At 36.8% G+C, this 26496-nt stretch overlaps 1 protein-coding gene across 1 annotated transcript in view; it reads left to right on the plus strand.

Annotated features, from left to right (window-relative positions):
- Positions 1 to 16988, plus strand: part of LOC138697912 (uncharacterized) — a 46875-nt gene extending 29887 nt beyond the window's left edge. The window contains exons 5-7 of the mRNA XM_069823505.1: positions 2170 to 2311; positions 7145 to 7548; positions 16571 to 16988. Of these exons, the coding sequence (XP_069679606.1) occupies positions 2170 to 2311; positions 7145 to 7491 (489 nt within the window). The 3' untranslated portion in view covers positions 7492 to 7548; positions 16571 to 16988. The remainder of the gene's footprint in view (positions 1 to 2169; positions 2312 to 7144; positions 7549 to 16570) is intronic.
- The last annotated feature ends 9508 nt before the right edge of the window (positions 16989 to 26496 follow it).

Consider the following 26496-nt stretch of genomic DNA (forward strand, 5'->3'; position numbering starts at 1 on the left):
CAATGAACTTTAAAGAGCGATAGTATTCTTAACATGGCTCCCTTTGGGAAGGATATTGTGACTGTTCGGTTCGACTAGAGGATAAACACAAACATAATATGTTTTTTTTATCTCAGCAGTTTCTTTATATTTAGGCCTATATTCTTACAGGCAACATAATTTGATCTTATTAGTGATACTTATATTTTATATTTAGGCCTATATTTTTATAGACAACATAGATTGTTAAAATTTATTTCATTTTGTCTACTTTTTAATTTATTATTATTTAAATATTTTATTGTATTAATTGTTAACTCAATCTGATAGCTTTTATACCTTTCAGGTTCACTGATCACGTGATAGGGGATCAGGCAGTTTAATAATTCCCATAGTGCATACTGTAAACACATCGATCGAAGACAGTTTGCAGTCTATGATACTCTTCAAACGATCGAGACGACCGGTCGTCAGTGATCCTTCATTGGGTGTTTTGCTTTCTGCGGAGTGTGGACACACGACAGCCTGCCCGCTGTGTATAGTATAGAATGAATAATATCATGACTCTCCGTTGGTCGTTTATATTGAAATGCAGAGCTCTAGTATACTTACATGCCGTAAATCTGCAATACTGCACCCAAAACTTTACTTCCTCCAAGAGGATCCAAGAATTTTATCGCGTTTTCAAATGTATCACGCACGGCCGTGTTTGAACCTTAGATCCAACAGTCAGCATGGTAACTACTAGACCAGCGAAGATGCATCATTATCAGACAAGACAAGGAACCGTTGCATTTATTAAGTACCAAGAGCGGATTTAACTGATAGGTTCCTGGTTTCCTTGCCGATAATTAGCTTCGATACGTTGAATATGTCTTTATAACTATTATCTTAGATACAAAAAATGACCAGCTGCCATATGTTAAGTCCCTTTCGGAAGAATTCGGTTGATTTAGTGAGAGCTTAGGTACACACGTGAACGCATTTCTTATGTAAGACACCGCTCTCTTTATCTTTCTTTGTTACTTTTCTGTCTATTTATAGATAAAGTTTTATAAATAATTTATAACAAAGATATACAGGGTGTTAAAAAAGTATGCAATATTTTAGGAGGTGCTAGTAAGTATCAAAACAAGAAAATAATGTCTAATAAGCATGGGTCCTACAACACGTACTTTCTGAGATCTGAACACTTGTTCATAGGAGGTACTCAATCTGACGTCCATTCATGGCAATGCATTCCTCTGCCCTTCGGCGTAAGGAATCACATATTCTTTGAAATTGACCTGGTTCCTTCATGTGTCCCCATAATCAAAAGCCTAGGGGATTTAGGTTTGAGGAACGAACAGGCCAAGGTGTGAGGCTTCCCCGACCAATCCAGGAGTCCTGAAACGTCATTGTCAGGTGTTCACGCACATTGCGGATAAAATGTGCTGGTGCGCCATCGTGCATGAACCACATCTTTAGTCTCTGCTGAAATGGCACATTCACCAGCAAGGCAGGCAATACGTCAATAAGAAAGTCCTGAAAGTCTCTGTGGTAGCACGTATGGCCCTATTAATCTATCACCAAGAACGCCTGCTCATATGTTGATTGAGAATCGGTGCTGATGGCTTGTTTCTCCAACTGCATGGGGATTTTCATCAGCCCACACATGCCGATTACGAAAATTCAGATCATCTCTGCTGAACCTCGCTCATATCCGCAACCAGATTTTTGTTTTCAGTATTCCTTACCACGTATCATTGTTCCATGCCGTGTCAACTACGGTATGATTATGTGGTAGTCTACTGTATTGTAGAGCAGAGAAATGCATTGCCATAAGTGGACGTCACATTGAGCACCTCCTATGAACAAGTGTTCACATCTCAAAGTATGTGTCGTAGGACTCATGTTTATTAGACATTATTTTCTTGTTTTGATGCATGCTATCACCTTTTGGATACTTTTTTAACACCCTGTATTCAAAGCATAAATTAGATGTAAAATAAACATATTTTCCCTAGTCGCGTGAAACAGACGCTGCTCGAAGGTGGGCTTAGACAAATTAACCAGAAGATCAGTCATTTTTTTGTGTCTGAGGATGTACATGGAGAGAAACAGAAGTTGCAATATTAATCTTTTATTGTAAATGAAAAAGATATTTCATTGACATGTTAAAAGATCATTTTGATGCTCGATACTTTGCAGAACGTGCCGGTGTTAATGCTGCCACATCTGCTGCTGTATTTCGCCCTGGTGCCCACGCTCACGATTCTGGACGCCGTGTTCACCATCTCGTACTCGCCCGCCAACCCACTGCCCAAAACAGTGGCCTGCGTATTGCTCATAGGTAAGTACATGCAGAATTGGTTCTCTTCTATCCTACCATTGTACCAATCAGACAGACATTATGTACCGCATTATGTAAAAAAAATCTGAATCCTCAAAAGTTTTATTTCACAGATAATAATGCCATTATTTTAGGTCTGCCAACACTTCCAGAACGAAGATATTCATCCCGAATCTGGCACACAGCATTAGACTATTTTCAATATTCTTTTACGATAGAGGTTTCCTTATGTCTGTAGATTCTCCTGCTATTCCGTAAATTAAACATAAAATCAATATCGGCTACTTCAGTATTAGTAAAACCTTCCACTACGTTAAATATTATTTACGGGTGACTCCTGAAATGTTAATAACCCGAGACAATGCTGGTCGTACATATATGATCTAATGGCGTGCGTATAGTCTAAACTAGCGGTCGTTAGCACTCGCTGAAATGGTTTACGGGTAAGCAGTGCATTGCAATATGCACCGTCGTGCGGGAGGAAGCGGGTAAGATACGCTAGCCCGAGAGTGCACTGTGCTGATGACCGTTCGTCTAAATTGTCAGGCGTTTTATAGTACGATCTCATAAAACATTAGACCTTAAAACAGCGGTCTTAAAATATGCATGACACATTTTTCTGGAAAAATTATTAGCGTAGAAAAATGTAAGTACAACGTTGTTTGACATGCATTTTCTTAAATATAAAAATATTTACACTGTACCCTTTACACTCTGTACATTATTACAATACTGTACTCCATTTCCATCGCGAAAATTCGACGGATATCATATTTTACGACCTACAAGGGAAATTTTGAGCTCATTGTTAGATCTCCACAGCAGACAGACAGATACAAAACAAATTGCTGCTCATACTAATTGTAAAATTGATAAACCAAAGTTTGAATAAAATATTATGAAAAATTCAGAAACCCCGTTCCAGAGTACACAACGCTCACTCAGCTGGCAAAGCGCAAAGAGTGCATGAGCTGAAGCCTGGTTTTTCTGAACCGACGCATTCGAGTTGCGAGGCCCGTCTCGCACAAATCCGGACTATACGAGAGATAGTGAGTGGTTTCTATAACTGCGAGGTACGCAGACCTCGCGTCTCGCAGTTATAGAAACCACTCACTATCTTTCGTGTAGTCCGGATTTGTGAGAGGCGCCTCGCACGTCGCAACTCGCATGCGTCAGTTCAGAAAAACCAAGGCTTAACTGATACCTCGCAAGCTATGTGATCCGAGTGGCCTTCAATGAGGATGCACCTCTACTGCTGTCACCAATTCCCCAAGTACGCATCATTGCTTCTTAACGTAAAATACAATTCAAATGTTAACACATTTACAGTTAGTAAGACTAGGCGCTCTACTGTGGAGATCTAGATTCGTAGTTTTCTGGACAACAACCAATTAATAGTTCCCTTCGTAGTCGTGTTCAGTTATTCAGTCTGCCAGATAATCAACTAGCCAGCTAATTTGTTAGTACTAAATTTAAGAGGCATATTGGTCCGACAAGTTAGCATATAAGTTAAATGGAATAAGTATAATAAATCCTTCAATAACTGTCTTTTTTAACCTAATGAGTAATACAAGAAATTACATTAAGTCCTTACACAATAAAAATATGACTAGCGCTTTCGCCAATTAAATGGCATCTTCAGGTCTAATTAGCATATGGTAATGCTCAAATGTAAATGGGGCCGACACGTGAGTAGGATGGACTGCAGCAGGTGGACGTATGCCTCGACCATGTGGGACCCACGCATTGGGAAAAGAAGCAGAAGACGTCCAAGAAGAAGGTGGTCGGACGTGTTTCGGAGAGAGACTGGAGCGCAGTGGACGAGAACAGCGAGAGACAGGCAGGCATGGAAAAGACTGGAAGAAATTACGAACACTATGTAAACTGTGTACAGTTGTGTATTGTTTATATAGTTATTTTTGTGTGTGTCAGTTTGGATAGTTTGATTCCGTGAATAGTTGGTATAGTTCATGTATTTAGTTAGTATAATTTTTGTGTTCAATTGTATGGTTTTGTGTGTTTTAGTTTGGATAGTTTGATTCCGTGTATAGTTGGTATAGTTCATATATTTAGTTAGTAAAATTTGTGTTCAATTGTATCGTTTTTCTGCGTTTAGTTGAGATAGTTTGTATGTTTAGGCTGTACAATTTATGTGTGCAATTTGTATAGGTTTTTGTGTATTTAGTTTGTGTGTGAGTTAAGACTATGTATGGGTTCAGTTCGTGTAATTTTTTTCTTTTTTATCGTGTGTTTAGTGTGGATAGTTGTGTGTTCAGATTATAATTTATGTGTTTAGTTTGCATATTTTTTTTGTGGATGTTTAGTTTGCATAATTTATGTGTTTAATCTGTATAGTTTTTCGTTTTTAGTTGGTATAATGTGTTTAGTTTGTAAGTGTATAGTGTAAGCTCTCTTGGGCTGGCTCCCCAAGTGTAGTAGACCTTCAGCTCACCCTACACTCCTGTAGGAGGCCGTTGCCCTTATGGGATTTCAGGCTTTTCGTATTTTCGTATAATGCTTTAAGCATAAAGACGTAGGTAAAACACAACATAATAAAATATGATAAAAACATAATGTGAGATAATTACAACATTATATGAGTGACTGTATAAACAGAAAGCAATGTAATAATAATAACTTGAAAAGGGCGTAGTGGTTGTAGTAATTAAACCTCATATAGTCTAGATCAGCGATGGGCGTTTGAATGCATCTGCTCTCCGTGCGCACGGAGAATTCCAAGTGCGAGCGCTGCAGCGCGCTGTAGTGTGCCAGCAGCTATAACAGATCTTACAGCTTTTTAATGAGCTAAATTTAGGACTTCAGGGAAAAGAAATTCTTAATACACAATTTGCAGATAGAATTGCAGCTTTTAAGGAGAAATTGCTGTTATGGATACCTCAAATGCAAAAGGGCGAAATATATCATTTCCTATCCTTATCTAAGCGCATAGAATTTTGAACAATGAAAATTTCGAAATGTACGCATGTATTCTATCCGGTCTATTAGAGGAATTTACATCAAGGTTCCACGATTTAGATTGCCTGGAAATGGATTTGCGTATTTTTGCTACATGTTCTGATTCCAACTAATTATTGATAACGTCCCCCTTTCATTATAGTGTGAATTGATTGACCTGCGATGTGGTCGAGAGATGCGAGCGAAATATGATTCAAGGTCGAGTCTTATGCAGTTTTATGACGGATTCCCAAGAGGACGCTTTCCCAATCTGCATAAGCTGTGTGAGAAAGTTTTGTGTTTATTTGGTTCCACTTATAGATGTGAACAGTTATTTTCTATTACGAAAATAAACAAATCTCAAACAAGAAATGATGGGCTTTTAACGGCAGTTCTTCGCATAGCTTGTGCTAATACAGTTTCTCCAAATCTTGGGAAATTGAGTAATATGAATTAATGTGCAACAGACATGTTTTGTTTTGTGTTTAAGAAAGTGTTTCATTATTTTGTGTTCTTATTTAGTTTGGTAGAATAACATTTTCTTTTGAAACATGCAATACGTACCGCAACTTGAATAAACCGGTTTTCGTTCACTCTATAAGCACATTTCTCTCGTAGTACACCGTACAAGCACAGAGTGCATAATTCTGTCCAACCCTGGTCTAGATGTTAAAATACAGAATTTGTGCCTTAAATTTTAACATCTAGACTCTATATGAGGTTTAATTACTACAACCACTACGCCTTTTTCAAGTTATTATTATCACATTGCTTTCTGTTTGTGCAGTCACTCATATAATGTAATTATCTCACATCATGTTTTTTATCATACTTTATTATGTTGCTTTTTATTGTCGGACCATCGGATCTATACCCCTTCAGCGCTGTCGTCGTTCTTGGAAAAGTTAACGCCTCTACTCACCCCATTCTACCCGTTTCTCTCCCACTACGTCAAACAGCAGGCCATGAACTTTGCCGAATAGGGATGTTGCCAAACTTCCGTCAAACAGTGTCATGTTTCTTGAATATTGCTTATTAATAATATGAGGTTAATTAATTATTTATTCATAATTTAATTTAAGTAGGTCTAATGACACTGACTGACTTATGCAAAATGCTATTACTTGCTTAATAATATTTCTTTCACCAATCCGTGCTACAGTATTCATGTTGAGTTGACAACACCGGACTGCAAGTGCAAATAAACTGTCCCGCAAGAAGGCTCAAAATTGTGAGTAGTGGTGGAGAGTAAGAGAGAGGGATAGAAAAGAGAGAAATAGGAATACAGGGAGAGAAATGAATTGCCGAGGCTGAAAAGGAATTAAGGTTCAGTTCGCATATCTTACGGGGGCACAGATTCGATGGTCGGACTACACCTACGTCTTTATGCTTAAAGCATTACCATATGCTAATTAGACCTGAAGATGTCATTTAATTGGCGAAAGCGCTAGTCGTATTTTTATTGTGTAATGACAATGTAATTTCTTGTATTACGCATTAGGTTAAAAAAGACAGTTATTGAAGGATTTATTATACTTATTTCATTGTTAGTACTAAGTTAATCCACACGGACCAGTCTAATTTGTCAGCCAACCAGCCAATCAGTCGGTCGGGTCGGGTCATCAGTCAGTCCAGTCAGCCTGCTAGCCAATCAATCAGTTGTTGCAGTCCGCAACAAATCAGTCTGCCAGTCGGTTCAAGCAGTCTATCAGGCAGCCAGCCAACCAGTCATTCAGTCGGTACAGTTCAAGAAATAGAACAATTAAACAGTACGAGTAGTGTCGTTCGCAAAAATAAAAAGGAAACTGAACTCTGAAATACGTAAAATGTATAGTAAGAAAATGCGTGTCATATTCGCCACACTCATTCTTGTTTCAGCGCTACAGATATATCTGTGGATAACACAGTACAACTGCTACCGTATGATGGTAGAGAAAAAATATTGCACCTGCGATCATCCCCAGCACATCCCCGTGATGGCCGCAGCACCGGTAGCAACACCAGTAGCACCAGTACCTCCAATACCACCAGGACCACCAGGGCCACTAGGACCACCAGGGCCACTAGGGCCACCAGGACTTCCAGGCCTACCAGGCGCACCACCCGGAGGACCCCGTTCGTTACAGGAGGAGGACAGGGACGTGGAAGCGAACCTCACTGCTTTTCTCACCTTCTATACACTCTCCATGATGGAAAACAACCACAACCAATGCGTGGAAGGATGAGACTACAGGGATTTGTTAGAGCAGTATCGGTGAATCCGGAAAGTCCCGACAAACCCAGTATGTGCTAATATATCCACCATCTCAAAACACGTCTGAAATTGGTATTTGCTTTTCAGGAAGTCGTTATGGCGATGAAGATTTCGCGTGGGAGGAATCAAATTTGAGGGGAAAATGTGAAATCTTGTACTAGTTCGCATTTTGTTATAGTAGGATTATTCAGAAATGATGGATGGAAGGAGAGGTACCTTCACTATCTTTTCTCTACTGTAGCCTTCTTTCACTAGCATAGTACCCAATAAATGCTAGATACGTTCGCCTGTAATGAAGGCCTACTCTCTAAGAAGGCAAGAGTTTTGACACTAGCAAGAGGAATGTTAATGAGCTGATTTCGAAATTTGTGCACATAGTTAGATTTCCATAATACATACATATTATGCAAATAAAAATAGCTACTATATGAACCGTGAGGCTGTGAAAACTTACTTGGAGTACTGCATTAATAAACAACGGTGTGTACTTGGAGACAGTAGTCGAGTATCCATTTCAGGAGCTCCACGTGAAGCGTGAGATGTATTCATACACTCAAAGCGTTTCGCTATCCAGCGCAACTTAGCGAGCATTATCAATGAAGCCCGAGGGTTACTCAATTTTTCGATAACATTTTATTTAATCTTTAATCTCGCAGTGTTACAGTTAGTATGCCCAGCTACAGTCTATTCCCTCTGGAAATCTATATGCGTAGTTTAAGGAGAACTTTCGACATGATCTCATTAATAGTTTTCTTCTAAGTTAAAGGAAGACAAATTTTAAAGTATTTCTGTTTTTTTAACACATCTACTAGGAATCGAATAATTTATTTACAATTTAGCTTGGAGTATAAGAATGAAATCAAAATTTTCAGGAATGGGCATTTCGCTGTAGCCTAGAGCCTATTCCACCACTAAACTTTGCAACATTTCACTTTTCACTTTTTAGCTTTTGAAAAGCGAAAAGTCTTCCTGTTCTTCCATAAATTTGAGACTGCTTTGCACTTTTCATTCCATTCTGCAAAGTCTCTGCATATTAGTAGTCATTGCAACTCCATTTTCTAGCCAATAAGACATATGAGTAATTGAAAACCTCCCCGGAAAAGTATACAACATCAAATTACTGAAATATGTGACTTTTATTTGAAAAGTAATTTTGAAGCATTCATTTATAGCATAAATTTTTGCATTTAAAAGCGGAATAAACTTGTATCCTTGATTAATCAAATGGTTCTGCTAGTAAATATAGGCCTAATAAAATATGCCCATGAAATTATTTTCCTCTCTCCTGAAGTAGGAATTACTGTTTTGTTGGTTACATCCTTAATCCGTGGAGGTCAATTTTTCCTCAGACGAACGAGATAAACTTCTTGGTTTTTGTTCTAGAACAGACCCAATTCTTTCAATAAAATAATCTGCTTGAGTTGGCCTAATTGGAAAACATTCGCAAAATTTATATAAAGTTGTGTTAGGAAATTCATCCTTTTTTATATATACTATTTGTTTGTTCGTCACTTCAATCTCTTAATAGTAAATATTCTTTTTTTACCATATTTCTTCTCTAAATTACTTTGAATCAAAAGCAAAAATTTAGTCAATATAATGAATTTAATCTTAATGAAAAAGAAACTTGATTCTTTGCAAAAAAAATCCCATTCACTTTTCAGCATAAGACTTTGCACTTTTCAATGTTATTTTCATGGTGGAAAAAAAGTTATTATATATCTGATAAGTTTTCTCTACTTTTGCTTTTCACTTTGCGAATCAGTTTTGAAAAGTGATATTGGATCAGAAACTGCAATGAAAAGAGAAAACTACAAAGTGAACAATTAAAAATTTTAATGGTGGAATAAGCTCCTGGAACTTATACGTTTTCAACGTTTCGGAGCTACAGTACGATTATTTAGTCGCCTGAGATGTGCGCCTGGGTCAGGCGAGTCCATTTAGTTACGCCAAGGGGTGTTTGGGTTAATCACTCGCTTGCCTTCGGAGCAATCGGATGTCACGAGTGCGGTAAAGCGGTATGTTTCCAGTACAGTTAAGCTGTACTTCATTCCTTTACCGAACGCTCGTTCTTATCTCTACTCCTGAGCTCTCCACACTACTCCTATTACTTCCCCTCTTTCGCGTCGCTGAGCTGTCAGAACTAAATAATCGGTCTGTACAAACAGATTCCATCATCGGAGCAGATAAGTGTGACCAGAAGGATCGCCTACTCACAGAGTAGTTGCCAGACATAACGAACCCAACAAAGTAGGCTACCCTTCTGGTCACACCTACGTTCCCTAATGATGGAACTTGTATGGAGTTCCTAAACATCGAAAATGTGAAGCTGCAGGACACGTGAAATACCCAAAAGCCTATATCCGATCATATTCACCGTGAAATACTAAAACGCATGATATCAAAATCTATGTCAAAAATATGCACCAGTCTCGTTTAGGAGGCCATAGCAGAAGAGAGCAATATCATTAGAATTAGTATTTTACAAAATATATTACCTACATGTACATACAGTTCTTAAAATGGTATTTTTCGAACCCACTCCGTACAAGTCATACATTGGACTCTGTCCCGCATTTCATAGTTCGCATAATTTACAAAGGCAACCAACTAAATAAGAAGAAAAGAAAGCTTTTGTATATTAGAAATCAGTTTTGCTATACTAGGATCGGTACATTAAGATCCGCAGGTGTCGTTCCTCGGTGCTCTGTGGGTCAGCAAACCGTGTATTGTAGCTTTATTCTGCAGCTGCGTCTTGTTGGGGCGGTCAGAAATGAAGCATCCTTCCTGTCTTCTCTTCCCACCATTTCAATAGTCTACTCATAGGAAGGTGACATTTTCTGTATTCCTGTTTAATGTGTTATTGGCTTGGTGTTGTAGTTTGTGTTCTTGATTGAGAGTGGAAGAGACTATTGAATTCCATTTTACGTAAAAAGCCAAACACGTATTCTTCCGGACTTAATTACCAACTATCAACATCTATACATTACGATTCAGTTTAGTCAGTGGTCCAATATAGATGCTCCCAATTCCCTTTTTTCCGCTTTCCATACAGAGTGATGTGATTAGTGGCACAAAGGCGTTGATTACATTGCAGTCAATGTCCCACATATGGGATGTGGAGCGAACCTCCACTTCGAAAATTTATTTATTTTTCTTACTGACATAATTAATTAGAAGAGGAAAAGAAATAAGCTGAAAATGTGGGCTGTCTATATGAATGCCTCAATTATTTGGTTGGGATTAAGTTTTGACAAGGACATTCTTTAAATGGTAAGAGTATCTCGCCTGAAGAAGACTACGTCAAGCAGTCCTGGTCAGTCTCCCGGCAAAGTTCAGCCTATAATCATTGGCTGCATTCTTAAGGGGGGGGGGGCGGATGAGAAATAACATTGTTACTGAATTGCCTATAACTTTCATATTTTTTTTTACCTAGGACCTTCAAATTTGAAATATAATTTTTTAAAACAGGGTTTTCTTTGCCTCAATTTTTTTTCGTAATTTTATGAACAATAGTTTCTATTTTTCAAATTGTTCATTAAAAACTAAAAAATTATGTATTTTTTTCTAAACATTTGCAAAACCAATAAATCTAAAACTTTGCACATGTGTTGCCAATCCCTAAGTAACATTTCCCTGCAGCCAAATATTTTATTTAGGCTTTATATTATTTAAAAAAATTAGGTATGAAACATTTTTTTTCTAAGTTTCGTAATGTATAGGCCTAAAACTGACAAATGTTAAGCAATCACAATTTTGTTATAGGGAATTATAGGTAATACAGTTTTAAGCTTGTGTGCAAAATTTCGTATTTTTACTCCTAATGGTTGCAGAGAAAAAGGTACATAAACTTTGAAAAATGTAAATTACGGAAAATGACGTTTAAAGTTATAGTGCTATTTATCTACTATTTAACCTCATAGAGTGCACTCAATGTTCTCCATATCCATAAGGAAGGAGTAAGCCACAGCCTTCCTAGCATTGCTCAGATAGTTTGCCTGTCTAAATTCCAAGAAAATTTCTATAACACAGAAATTTCAAAATGGCTACTGAAAGGGGGAGTGGCACATTGCGCCGCGCTGTGATATTTTGACTTTTAAGACCACTTAGGTCCTTCAAACAAGCAAAATATTTAGTATTAAATACAGAAAAGTATGTACTATTTATTAAAACAGTAAAAAAAATTTCCATTTTTGTCACAATTTCGCGCCTGTTTACCCTTAACCGTTCTCCTTCATTGTACTCTCACTTTCGCCTTCCTTGAACACCGCCTATAACAAATCTCTCTTAATTCATCTGATTTTTACTCTTCTATGGACAATGTCTAAGTCCCAATCCGTCAGTTGTAGGTTCATCTGTTGACTTCACATCATCTCGAACATCATGCGTACCTTCAATTTACACATTCTGGCATCGGCTACCACGGTTTGCATTCCTATCGTTCTTCCGTAATAAATTCTTCAAACTAATACCTAGAATTTTCCTTCGCGTTTTTATTGGACTATCTTTAATACTTCTGTATCTCTTCCTGTTAAACTCTAATGTCTTTAAGCCGTAAAAAATAACACAAATTCGTGTCTTCTAACTCTAGGTGTCCAAACGCCTATAGTACCAGGAGATATTGCACGTCAAGCATTCCCTGCTAAGGTCATTAACTTTCCATATAAAATAGGAAAAACGACCTTAAAGAATATGCGCTGCGGGTTGCTTACGCCAGGGGTTACCTCGTACGAGTTGACATCTATGTTCCAACTTCATCATCACCAACATCATTTTGTCACGTTGTAGTCGTGTAAGACGTGATGAGATCTACAAGAGATTTTCCACCCTTCTGTTCATGAGTGTTCCAATGATCTTATCGCATTTGGTCAATAGTTCTGATTTTCCTTAGGGATTTTGATAATGTATTCACAAGGCTATAATTTGCATCTAACCACGATCCATAGTGAACTACGAGGACAGTCCTAAGTATAAGGAAACACTTCTCCAAACATCTGAGTGGAGTATTTGACGAGAAATTGGTGGGAAAAGTATATGTGTTGAAGTAAAAATTACGAGCTAACGAAATAAAACAGCATACTAGATATTACCACGTATGAGAAATTACTAATTCTTTCATGTATAGAAATATAATGTCGACGAGCTTACAGGGAAAGATACTGAAACTTTGAATACAAATCTAAACCTCAACTTTTGAAGGCATAACAAGCCCATCGTCGACAAAAAGAAACTGTTGTCTCAATGTGACCCTCGCATGAGAAAATATATACTGTACATCTTTATTACACAACTTTTAACACCATATCACACGGAATATGTATTATATATCTTTCTCGTGTTAAATTTTCCCGTACCTGGTTAACAAGTTTCAGCCTGTTATGGGCCATCTTCAGAACTGGATGGTGCTGGTCTTGACGTCATTTGTTTGTGTTTTCTCTGGGGGCGCAATCTCATTCAAGAAATTAAATTACAACATCGCATACAGAACAAATAATATCCTACAAAAGCATCTCAACACACAAGAAAAACAAACAAATACAACCACACCGACGTATACAAATTCAAATGCAATATCTCCAACAACTTCTACATAGGACAGAGAGACAGATCATTTCAAACATGTTACAAAGAACACATCACAGCCATAACAAAACTGCAAAACACTTCCACATATGCAGAACGCAACACAAATGCTAATCACACCTACAGAGACATAAACACAGACATGGAAATTTTACATACTCAACCAAAAAGCCAGAAACTAAACACACTGGAACAATACGAAATATATAGATACACAAAAACACATCCAAATAAAATTCTCAACACACAACTCAATTTCAGAACACACGCACTCTTAAGAAATTCGTAACGAATGCATAGACATACAGTGAGAACTATTCTTCGATGTGAATTCATAATACAAGTCATTGGATATAAGTACCCAACACTTTCCTGACTGACAAATTCATTAAATTGCTCGTGATAATCGTATTCGCTTTTTTTTAGACTATCTAAGATTTCAATAATGTACTATGTGAAACCCAAGTTCCCGCAAAAATGGCAAGAAACTACATAGGTCTAATTACTGAAATGCATTTTTTTTTAAGTTAAGACTCGTAATATATGGTTATTATAAAAATTCTATATGATATAATATTTAAAGACTCTTTTATAAGACACTTCAAATTTCTTTGTAAACATTTTTTGCATAGCACGATGCCCTGCTAAATTAATGTTCCTCAATTTCAAGAGGGAATGATAACCTGCAGCACAGAGTTTTATGTTTAGAAAAAAAATGCCCTTCAATCAGCAACCAAAAAGATTCATGCTATTAATCTTGGAAGATAATTTGACAAAAACGGTATTCACGATTCTAAAAAGAAATAGCAGCTGTCAACAGAATAGGATAAATCTTTATTAACAACATCAATGCAGACTAGTTACAAAAATAAATTAAATGATGTACAGATGATTATGTAAACGTATAGTGAGTCACGCAAAATTTGAAACCCAATTTATTTGAAGTTACTAAGATTTAAACCAAACCTTTAAAAACAGACACATTGGAGATAATAATTGTGCCACGAGTACTATTTTTATGACCTATGACTTCCCCTTCTCAGTTATCAATACCATTATTATCCTTCATTGTAGCTACAATATCGAGTGCTAGGAAAATCTCGATATGTATATATATAAAAGTTAAAGAATTGAGTCCGTCCCAATTATATTCTCTGCGGGCAGTGTCCCAAGCAGCAAGCCTAATAGCAATTATAACTTCGTTTTATTTAATCTGTGGAAAAAGTTTTTTTTAATGGCTTCAACAGCAATTTCTGATTATAAAAAAACTCGTATAGTTTAACACCTATTTCAATATAACGGACTTCAATAACATTTCAGTTTAGATAAGTTTTGTGTAACAATATTTTATTCCCTTTTTAGGAATCGCGAGACGAGCACTCTATTGCTACACGTGCACTCGTCACAGTTTATCTGTACAGATGACCTATGTCACTGCTTCAATTACTAGTTAAGGGCAATACTTTATTCCAAATACATCGTATCCCGCTTAGAGGGACAGAGAAATAAAAGCTCACCACTTAAAACCAGATAAAGATATCGTTGAGATTTACATCTGACAAGATAGAGAAACTGCCCAAGTTTACGTAACAAAGTTTGAAAACAGCTGCATGCGTAACTGTAGTTTCTTTGTTGCTAAAAACAAGCGTGGTGCCATTTTGTAGAACACGCCATGGCCAACATGTGGACACCACAACAGAAAGTTCAGTGTGTGCTTTGGCTAGCAGAAAAAAAAATCTGTTACGCGAGTACAACGCCGTGTTTGTCGTACATGGATAGTTGGATCGGAAGACGAGGCCCATTGCCTCGCCAACCAGATCACCCGATCTGACCCCCTTAGACTTTTTTTTTCTGAGGCTTTGTGAAGGATGCTGTGTACCAAAGAGGCAGAGCTAACACTTTGGAGGAACTGAGGTAACGCATCACAAATGCAGCTGCGCTATAAGTGACTCCACAACACTTGGCGGGAGGTTGAATACCGTTTAGATGTCTACAGAGCAACTCAAGGCGCACACATCGAGTTGTACTGAGCATTCTTCGAAACTCGGAGAGTTTTTACATCAAGTTATTAAAAAGGTATTTTAATAAACCATTATTTACATTGAAATTATCATTTATTTCTCGATCCCTCTAAGCGGGACACGGTGTACATTTTACCGTCCACTTTAATCCTTATGCACCATATGTATAACACAAGGAAAAGGGGGCGATATTTTTACGATGTTTAACGATATGTTTCAGTACCTCGCAGGCATATATTGTGCATTCCTCTTCCCTTTACTCTCAATCTTCTTCTCACTTTAACAGTCTTTATTGGCACAGTTTTAGTGCACGGGACATAAAAGCCAAATGATTTCTGTGCATTTCATCTGGATAAATTCTAATAAGTTATTATATACTTGTACCTACAAGATTATAGACCTAACGCATATATATAAAATGTGAATATTTGTAATGCTGGAAAAATCCTGTTTTGAGACTTTCATATAAATGCGATAATTCATTTCTACTAAAGAAGTGGTTTCTGGCATGCTGTCTTCCATCTAGTTTGTGTCCGTCATATGAAGTAACCTTTTGCTAATAAGCTACACCAAATACTTCATTTTGCGAAATCTGATTTAAATATGTCCGTATTTTATTTTTTTACGTCGGACGAAATATAAAATGAGAGAACTCGCATCTATATCGCCAAAATATATATATATTTTTTTCATAGAAAGAAATAATTATATATGGAATTATGCATCCAATACTAAAAAACATTTGACATTTAAATACGTCCATAATATTAAGGACCTACTTTGAAAAATTATGTAATCCTGAAAGTTTAAGACCTAGGGCCAGGAGTGTCATATTATACCAAGTTAACAGTTTGCTTCGAATTGGACTTGGACAATAGTTTCCATTTTTATCTGCGAGCTATTTTATATCTTCTTATTTTTTTCGTAGCATTTCCGTCCTCGTGGCTAACAAAAGTTCGGCTATTTGTATTCATTTTTATATTTAAGTAGGATTTTCACCAAATTTCTCTTATTAAACCTTTGTTATTTGATAACTTAACGCCAAAGCAGTGAAAATAATTTGAAGATCGTTGATAACGTCGCATATTTGTAATTAGTGCAGGAAGTTTCCTCAGAATTGGGTTTTTAATTTTTACTGATGTTGCTGTTGAAATCGTATTATTTTTCTTTTCTCATTAAGAAGTGGCTTTGATATTAGATTTTCATTCTTATAATTGTCACCCACACAGACATATTATGAGATCTATGGCACTTGGACTTCATTATGTACAAAAGGGGCTGGAGCCAACAGTCCCATGTTGCAGTGTACGGCATGTATAATTTCCAGTCCTATGAGAATAAAACAATGGCTAATATCATATTTTGATTTCGCTAGACATCATAACCTTCACACAATCACTGGAAATAATACATTCATTTCAAAAAACGAAATGTTTGTACTTTCAGGCTAACAGAGACAGTTGCAGACACTAACGACAAAAGCGCGAATATAGAAACAAGAAGATGGCTTCTAGTGATACACGCAGAGCAAAGTGGACTAATATAATAGTATTTACAAGTAAGTTTCCTACTACCAGTCCAAAATACAGTATATGGACCTGTATTTCCTAATGATGTTAGTAATAAATGACCAGCATTATATTTACTGAATACGTAACACAAAAGTTTGTTTATATTTTTCTTAGTGTATTGAGAGTATATACGATGTTAATTTCAATGTATTTAGTATCGAGGAGGAAGCACTAACTATAAATACTAAATAACAATAAGAATATCTAATTGATGTGAAATTTCTAGAAACTTACATAGACTAGAATATGCACTAATACTATGGAAGTTAATAAAATAAATTCAGTTCTTGTTACATATTTTGTGACTGTATAATTTGAAACACCTGCTGTATAGTTTTCTTGTCTCTTCCTTAATCTCTTTACCTCCTCCTCTTATACTGATTTGCAACCCAATGCCATCGCACCCACATTGAAGACAGGCGAGCATCTCTGGTGGTTTCGTCAACAGAGCACAGAAAACAGTATTTATGCTGAGGTAACACATAAGGGGAAACACCCAGTCCAGAGTACGGAAGATAAATGTCTTCCATTACCCATGTCAATAATACTGAACAACAATTTTTTTTTATTTTTGTCTTGCTCGGAAATAAAATAAGTGAATATTACTAACATCTGTGTCCTAAAATGAATTTAAAATCCAAATTGCCCCATCACGTACCGTTTTCGGGGGAAAATGAATTGAATTATTAAAAAAAAAAAAAAATTTTTTTTTTGACTACTACTGATAAAATTACAACACACTAGGGATTCAAAATGCCTCATAATACTTGAAAAATGTGTACTGGATACAAAAATTATGTTGTAGGCCTATAGTTTAAAACACAACAATAATAAATTATTAATGCATTTAATGAGAAAATCTCGGAATTTGAACTTAGATTTAAAAGAATTTTCTGGATAACTTTTGTTTATAACTAAAACCGGGATTGTCTTTTACAAGGAACCAACAGTAGTCTGCAATCATGCTGGATGATGATCTTCCTTTATATCGCCTTTCCATTTCAGATATTTATTGATGAAATATTTCCCCATGCTCGTCGCTTACCACTCCAAGGTTAGGGGGAAAGAAATCGAAATGAGACTGTAAAAAGTGTATTTTGAGAGACATATTAGACCCTGTTTTGTCATGCACTTGACATTGATTCCACAACAAGTTCTAAGTAGTTGTCTAACCTAGAATTTTCAAGGAAATTTGAGCAAACTTCTTTGAAGGCGTACAATGCCATTTTTTCTGTAACGGAAAGTTTTTCCTCAAACAAAGAGTCAGCCATAACTTTGTGAATTTGTGAACCGATGAAAATGCCCTCTTTTAATTTGTCTTCATTCAAACTGGTAAACTTTTCTTTCAAATACTGAAAACCACACCCTTGTTTGTTCATTGCGTAGACCTCACTTTGAACTGTTATGAAATTTATTGAATAGAAGGGAACAATATCTATTTATTAGAAGTACAAAAGAACATGTCAACGATCATAAGAAACCGGAAATAAGTCATACACTCATGAAATGCATTAGCTTTTGTTTTGATTTACAACCCCCAACCCGCGCCAGATGTTTCCTGGGGGTGCGCTTATCGAAAAATGAAATCATAATATGTGTATCTTAAAAAAACCTTAGGTGATATGAAGAAAAGAGATGCAATTTCGGATTCAGCGCACATCAAACCATATAGGACACAATGTTTTAAGTCGGAGCAAAATTCTTGTTGTTCAGTGAATCGAACCACAGATCTACTGAATGAGAAGGGCGTATGCTATCCAAAGAGCCTAGGCGATGGGCGGCATTGCTGCAAATTATTTTATATGCAAGATAAAACTGTGGAAATAATCGAATATTTTAATGAAAAAAATAGTATTCAAAAATATAAACATTATTTAATAAAAATGATTTCCATGTAAGAAAAGTCCATCATATCTACATCTTTAACATGATAAAATCGGAATTGTTTCATTTATTGTATTCCGTAGATCTTACATCAGCATTGTAAGTACCGATATGTAAAAATATAGCCTACAAAACATGTACAGGTAGTTCATAGTAAGCATATTAATTCAATTTACAAGCATAACAGTTCATCTGTTGAGTAGAAGGCATAAATATGGTAACATTTTATTAATATTCTCTTCTATAGTTTTCCTCTTGACTCTTCAAAGCCTCAAGCTAATTGGGCAGTGCACTGAAGACTGTAATACATGAACAATCAACTCCTTAACTGAGCCTGACAAGTGTATAAACGGAGAGCTCTTGTATCAAAATTATAAATGTTCGGATTAGTACGAAACGTAACGAATGATCGGGGAAAGAATGTACTCACAAGGAAAGATCAACACATCTAAATTTTGGAAAATATGTTTATAGGTGTCCTTTTATGCAAATCTGTCATTATTCTTATAGCTTTCTCTTGTAAATAAAATCATGTTTATCTTCAGATGAGCTAGCCCAGAATATTAATCCACATTTCATTATACCAATAGAATAAAAGTTGGTCATTTTGAGGGTGTTTATACACCCAATAGAAGGTAAGGATTTTAATGCATGATAGAACTCAATTAGGAGTAATATTTCCTATGTGTGTTTTCAAGTTCAAATGATTATTCAATCCCAAATCAAGAAATATTATGCTTATAGATTCTTTGAGATCAGTTTAATTTAATTTAGTATTGCAGGACAACTGGTCATTATTATGTGTACTAAATTTATTTACACTGGTTTTATCAACATTAAGTGCTAATTTATTTGTATTAAACCAATCATTCATTAGACTTAACACAGTATTAGAAATGTAGCCTATACACAGTGATAATATTGGTTATTTAGCATAATCAGTATAGGCCTATACAAATATGTGCAAATAGGAACACATAGGACAAATTATTTATGGTTGAGGCTAAATCATTAATATAAAGTAGAAGCAATAATTGATCCCTAAGAAACTATGTGTAATATTTCTCAGACCTGAGCGACTTTCTGATTGTTTTATATATTTATTGCGGCGGCAAGTAATCTGTTATTATTAATCAACTTAGGGTAAAAATACACTGTAGATTAGGGATCGATTATGATGCAGTCTACGCCGCCCATGCAAGCATGTCTAATGTGCGTGTTCTCGTCCAGGAGTCTACTGAATGTTAAGTAATATATTCTTTTACGATGCTGTCAGCGACAGAGATTATTACAGTAAATGTCGAAATACAATGTTGGCGATAAATGGCGGAAATTTTTTTAAATACAATTTTATCAGCAACAGTATTCCTTTAATCCATCAATATATGGTAAAGTTGCCTATTTCCGTGATACCCCTAATCCCGTGATACTTTTTTAAAATTTAATGTCAGTCAAAGCTTTGCCGTTCGACCATAGCACCAGACATCTTTCTCGAAAGAGTGCATCTTTCGCCTACTTTTGAGACACCTGTGAACGTCCTAGCAAGATACCCAATCCCGTGACATTCAGTGAAAAAACCTATCACGGAATTAGGCAACTTTACCCTATTATGACTAGAGCCACAAGTGTCATTTCCCTCCCCGTTGAAGCTAAGATAAAGATTTTATACGCCTTTAAAAGGCATCACTCTCGGTGGGGTTTCAAGCTGAGAAATTTGGACCCAAAGGCTGGCATGGCAACCAGTTGATTGGTTGTCTGGATTTTCGAAGACAGACCCCAGGACGGATCCATGCACCTGGGCTCACACTGGTCCATTTGCACCCGATATGCGATAAGTCTTCCAGTCCGACACGTGACCTCGTTAGCAATCGTGAATATCGGTGAAAGGATTGCCAAGCCTGTCTCAACCCTCATGGAACCATATCCCATCCCCAGGCAAGTATCTGATAAACCCAGGGCCCGAAGTCTCACGCGTTCCTCTGTCATTAGGGTGCATTATTTTTGGTAATAGAGATAAGCGCGAAAATTTCCACAATTACTTTAATTGTTATATTGACCATTTTAGATACCTAAAATACCATATTTAAACAAGACAAACTCGCGAAATGACGCGAAATTTGGATCATTGTGCGAAATATATTAATATTCACGAAATATATCCCTTTTATCGCAAAAAATATGCACCAAAATGTTATTCAATAATGTTTAAAAACGTGTTTAATCATTTGATAACGTTAATATTTCTATATTTCCTCTATGGACTTTGTGTACACTCACTTTTATTATTTTTATGTTGTTTAGTCAACTGTCCGAAGGCAGGTCTGAACCTCACTAGTCATACCAAGAAGACACCGCTTATGAGGCAACTAGGCTAAAAGATAATGGGATAGGGTGGCCAGTTTCTTTCCCCCTCCATTGCATACATTCCCGATTAGCTACACATTACACTAATATGACTTCAGATGCACACACACAATTATTCTTCCTCTGATACATATTGTAAAGTGAGATGTACTTCTTAGCCAGAACCTCAATCTCTATGGCCATCGAAAAAAACAAAATGGGGGTACGCTGTATCGGCGAGACAGCCGCACGTTTTATTCGTGAATACATCACTGATAGAATTACTGTTAGGGTAAGTCAACAATGACAACGCCTTTTAATGTAGATATCAGGTACAACACGCAGAATCACTGCACTCGCTCGCGCCGTGCTTGTCTTCTCCGTTCTGACCCTCTGCTTTCAGACGTGCCCTATACTATCTGCAACGTTCAGCATTGCTTTCAGACACACCAATCGATTCGTCTCGAGGTCCTTTATCACTTTGATGTCCTTTTATGAATTTGGTCTTGGCAACTTACACATTTTGAAATTCTGTCACCAAATTTCACTTTACACGCACACCATTCTCCTATTTTAAATGAAACTATACAGCAATCTATTATGCCTTAAAGAACTCTCTATTTCCTTTCAAACGACACCTCGACCATTGAAATATGTACACTGAATCTGAAGGTAAACAAATCGGCGCTGAAATATACGCCATTTTGTATTCACTCCGCTTCTCTGTGATGATGTCATCAGCGGATGTTATTGTTATGTTATCTCGTGCATAATTATGTCCTCTACACGATGGCATATGTCACTTAGCTCTAGGTCACACTTGCAGAACTGGGCACCAATTGTAACGTTACGTCACTCATCGGAATACGTCACTCGCCCCTTCCTTCCATCCCCGCGTCATTGACTTGTAGGGGATGGGATTTGTATTCAGTATCTGTCTTATGTAATTGCGTACGGGCCACAGATAAGTCATTCACCGCCGGTGGACTGTGGACGGGGAACTAACGCTTTCCCCACGCTTTCCACTCCTCTCTCGTATCCCTGCTCTAGGTTGTATAGTTTCTGAGATATAAACGTTGACGTGTCGAAAAGTGTCGCGTGTTGTTTTCATACTGTCATTCATACCTCAGACCGAAAGAATAGACTTTTCACATTGAAAGATCGATTTCTGTAGTCGACTGCATTAAATATTACAGAATGTGCAGTATATTATGCACCGGAGCTATATTTTGATGCGAAGTGGTTTTGGAGGGACTAGTAGAGGACCACAGTGAGTTTGGTGTTAATTTCTTACAGACAGTAAGGTTACTTGCATCTAATGTGGACAGTGACACTCTTTTCTGCGCACACGAAAATACTCACTGACTGCCGCACAAATCTCTCTATGTGGACAATGTAGAAATCATAGTCTAGGTATTTTGATAATGCTGATGTGTGATATGTGTAAGCGAAAAAAAAAAACAAAACAAAAACCATTCAGTTGACAATTTATTTCACAAAATAGACACCGAAATAGTGGCAAATTTAACACCAAAATCCACCATTTTATTTCACCAAAAAATACGGTTCCTTATATATCAGCCTCGGAAGCCAATACCATCAACAAAACCTTACACTCGCATTTTTCGCATGGTCACCCCGCGAAAAACTCTTTCCACTTACGGCCTCGATGTGGATCGAAGCCGGACTGCCAGGATTGAATAACAGCTCGCTATTGCTAAGCCATAGACGCCATAGCCAACAACTAGATTTCCGAGGGTTACCTGCCCTTATGAGGTAACCTATAAATTCACTTAAGTGAAAGTTCATAATATTTATGCCTATTAGTTGTCGCTTATCAAAAATCAGTTCCAACCCACGTCCTTCAAAACTTTGGCATACTCAAAGCGTAAATTAAATATTGTAAAAGTAAAAGATTCATTTCGCTACCTACTTCAAAATTTGCATACGTCTGTCATGCTACGTAAATTACTGAAAAGCATTACTAAAATATTGACAATTTTGAAGTTAACTTATTTGTATTAATGAATTTCCACAGTTTAGTTATTCTAAGCACATCACCACTTTCCCGGCCGAAAAGGCTGTATGACGATAAGTAATTCGATATCACAAATGCACCTTCTATCTGCAAATGCGGCTCAATTATTGATCACATACACCAAGTCGCTTTTTATTTCAACTCGTCTGACATCTTCCCACGGCGCCCGACTGGCGCCGAGCCCAAATCTACAGCAGGCGCAAACATCCAACAACAAGCGAAGCATCGCCAGATACAGAAGCTGAACGAGTATTAAAATTATAATACCTACAACTTCTTCGCCACGGCCTTTTCTTGCCACAGAGTTATCTTCGTTTCTATCACCATTATTTTCATAATCAATAATCCATCACTAATCTTGTCCGTATCTAATAATGCTCTACATTATAATAATAATTCTGTTATTGTATGTACTTCACTTCATCAATAGAATCTGAAATATTCTTCTACAAACATATACCAATTCCTGAATATGTAACTTGTTATTTGAAATGTTTATTTATACACAGTTCTAATTAACTAATGGAATCACAATAAAGCGAAGGGGTAGTGTATCTAGCTGATACAGATCCGATTTTATATCACGATGATGACTCTATATATCCATATGTTACTGTACAGGGACATCATTTTATTTTTATTAACATTTCTAATATTAACCTGGCTACACCTTTGGCTCAACGATTAAGAACCGGAAACACCGTTTGCTACCCCCTTCCACGACTGGAGTTCGATGATACTGGCGTAATATACAAAGAAATAACTTTACTAGGTATAGGAGGGAAGAAAAGTAGTTCATCCATTTACGTAAACTAGGAAATATCGCGATTTTGAGTTTGATAATTTTCATTAGGTTTTTGTTTAATCAAAATACAGTACAGTATTAACAATGTGTGTTTTTACTCACGAACTGAGCTTTCCATGCGGACGTATTCATTATGCAGTGTATATTATACTATCTATTGCTAATTAGCGTACACTATAGAGAATGAAGTTAAATTGAAAAATAATCATAATATGGATATTTAAACACGTTTTTGAAAATGCTGGCTGTTCATTTCGATACAGGCTTCAGTTCTAATGTGCATATTATCGCACTATAGACTATTGTATGTAATTCCAATTACCAGGTTCGTATTTCGTATCAGTAACTCATGTTGAAATAATTCTGTACCTACTCTATAAAAGAGACCTTACGTACTGTAAATTCAATCTTCACTTCTGCCCGATCCGAAAAGATAAAATTATTCAGACATGCTATCTACTGTCCGTTCAAGTGGTTATGTCGTAGCGTCGTGGAAAGGGAGGAAATCACGTGACAGTTAATTACTTAACGAGGCCCTTTTATTTAAGTTATTTTAAACAATTGTATAGATATAATGTTACGTAGACGTCCAATTCCTAACAGAAATTATTGTTCTCAGAAAAGAGCTAAGACAGCCCATCCACTAGAATTTACAGAGAGGCGAATAGAAGCAGGTGGGGGAAACCGAGATGCGGCGTAGGCAAATGGAAAATGATGCAATATTGAAAGCTCTTTCGTCACTGGAAAACGCGAACATATTTTTGGAACGTACTGTTTACTATGACCGTAAGGCTACTGTGACTATATATGCGGTCTTGGATCTGTGTGGAGGACGGTTGTACTTCATTAGTAGAAGGGGTGGGAGTGAAGTACAAAAAAACTCAGGTACAATAAAAATTGAAGTAAAAATAAAATGATGTTCCTGTACTATGATGTTATATATGTCAAACAACTCTTTACATGTAATGATGGATCTCACATTTTTGTGTACGGTACCACCATTACCATTTGTTCCATTTGCATGGACTTATGGTATTGTCCTAATAATTACTTCTTCAGTTATCTTTTGTTATGTTCATTGATTTAAATCAGTGGTCGTCAGCACCCGCTGAAATGGGTAGAGTGCAAGGAGTGCCACAAAATATGCTCCGTCGGCGTCGTGCAGAAGGAATAGGGAGACAGCATACCCGCCAGCAGCCATGGTGCACGCTGATGCTGTAAGAGACTTGCGTCTAAGAGACTCTATCCCGAGAGTGCACTGTGCTGATGACCGCTGATTTAAACTACAGGGTGATCCGTTTAGGTATGGATAAAATAAAACATTTACTACTGAACTTTATTTGTTGAAACGTTGTGTATACAACACTGAAAGATGGGAGATTCCTCAGAGCTCAACATGAACCCCATTGCGCACTCTGCACAACTCATAACGGCGATGCAATTCAGCCATGTCCGTTGCAACATAAGAAGGGTGATTTGTTGAAAAACTTGAGTAATTTTTACTCTCAGATCATCAATGTTCCTAGGTTTCTGTCAATAGACAATATCTTTAACAAAACCCCACACGAAGAAGTCAGTAGGGTTTAGATCTGGGGAGTTTGAGGGCCAAGCCAAGAGATAGCTGCTTCTCTTACTGGGTTTCGCCTGCGACCTCCTGTATGTTCTTTTAACACAGAACCTGTTTCTACAAATGTTCGATACCACAGCATTATGAAATCGTAATACGCACACCATAAACACGTCGAAATTCCCTTTCAACCCTTTTAACACTCTCAAATTTAGCATACTAAAGAACACATTGTGCCCGCTGTTGATTTGTAGTAGCCATTTTAATCATATACGATTTTCATTTGTCCTTTCTGATTATGCATTGTTGATTGTCATATATGGAAACTCCCATCTTTTAATCATAATATAACCAGCAAGAAATTTTTCCTACTATCATAATAGCTTTATAATAATAAATTAATATTATCCATACCCAAACGAATCAGACTGTATACTTATTCTATCTTTTTTCTTACTCACTATTTAGGAAATAAACATAAATTACTCCTTTTCTTAATGACATCCATGTTACTGTCTACCTCTTCCCGCTTCCATTAAATATATTCTATTCTACTCTTCATTTATAATCCAATAAATTAAATCTACCCCGTATTTATTACCCAGTAGATCATTTTTCCTACATCCCAATTTCAATTCTCTTTTCGCTGATTTCTATAGTCACTTATTTCGCACCCCACTAACTTTTTTTATTTAGTTGGTTATTTTACGACGCTTTATTAACTGCTCTGATTATCTAGCGTCTGAGTGAAATGGTGGTCATGCTAGCGAGATGAGTCCAGGGTCCTGCGCCGAAAGTTTCCCAGCATTTGCTGTTAATGGGTTGAGGAAATTACCCGAAAAAAAAACTCAACTAGGTAACTTGTCCCAACCAGGATTTAAACCCGGACCCGCTCAGGCAGGCTAACCGTTACTCCACAGCGGTGTACCACTCACTTCTTCTATCCTCGCCTTACTTAATAAAAATCTATACCTTAACCCAGTGATGTCAAAGCAAGCGCATTTTTCTGACCTTAACGTCGTGCGCGGGCAGCAAGCGCTAAGTATGGAAAGAGGAAGGGTTGTGTATATGAATAAGCAACCTGTTGGATTAAGAAAACAGTGGTGCACAAACTTCAAACGGAATGTAAAGTTATGTCGTTATTTTATATGGCTTCTTTCTGTT

This window comes from Periplaneta americana, chromosome 4, assembly GCF_040183065.1.
Source record: "Periplaneta americana isolate PAMFEO1 chromosome 4, P.americana_PAMFEO1_priV1, whole genome shotgun sequence".
NCBI classification, from domain to species: Eukaryota; Metazoa; Arthropoda; class Insecta; order Blattodea; family Blattidae; genus Periplaneta; species Periplaneta americana.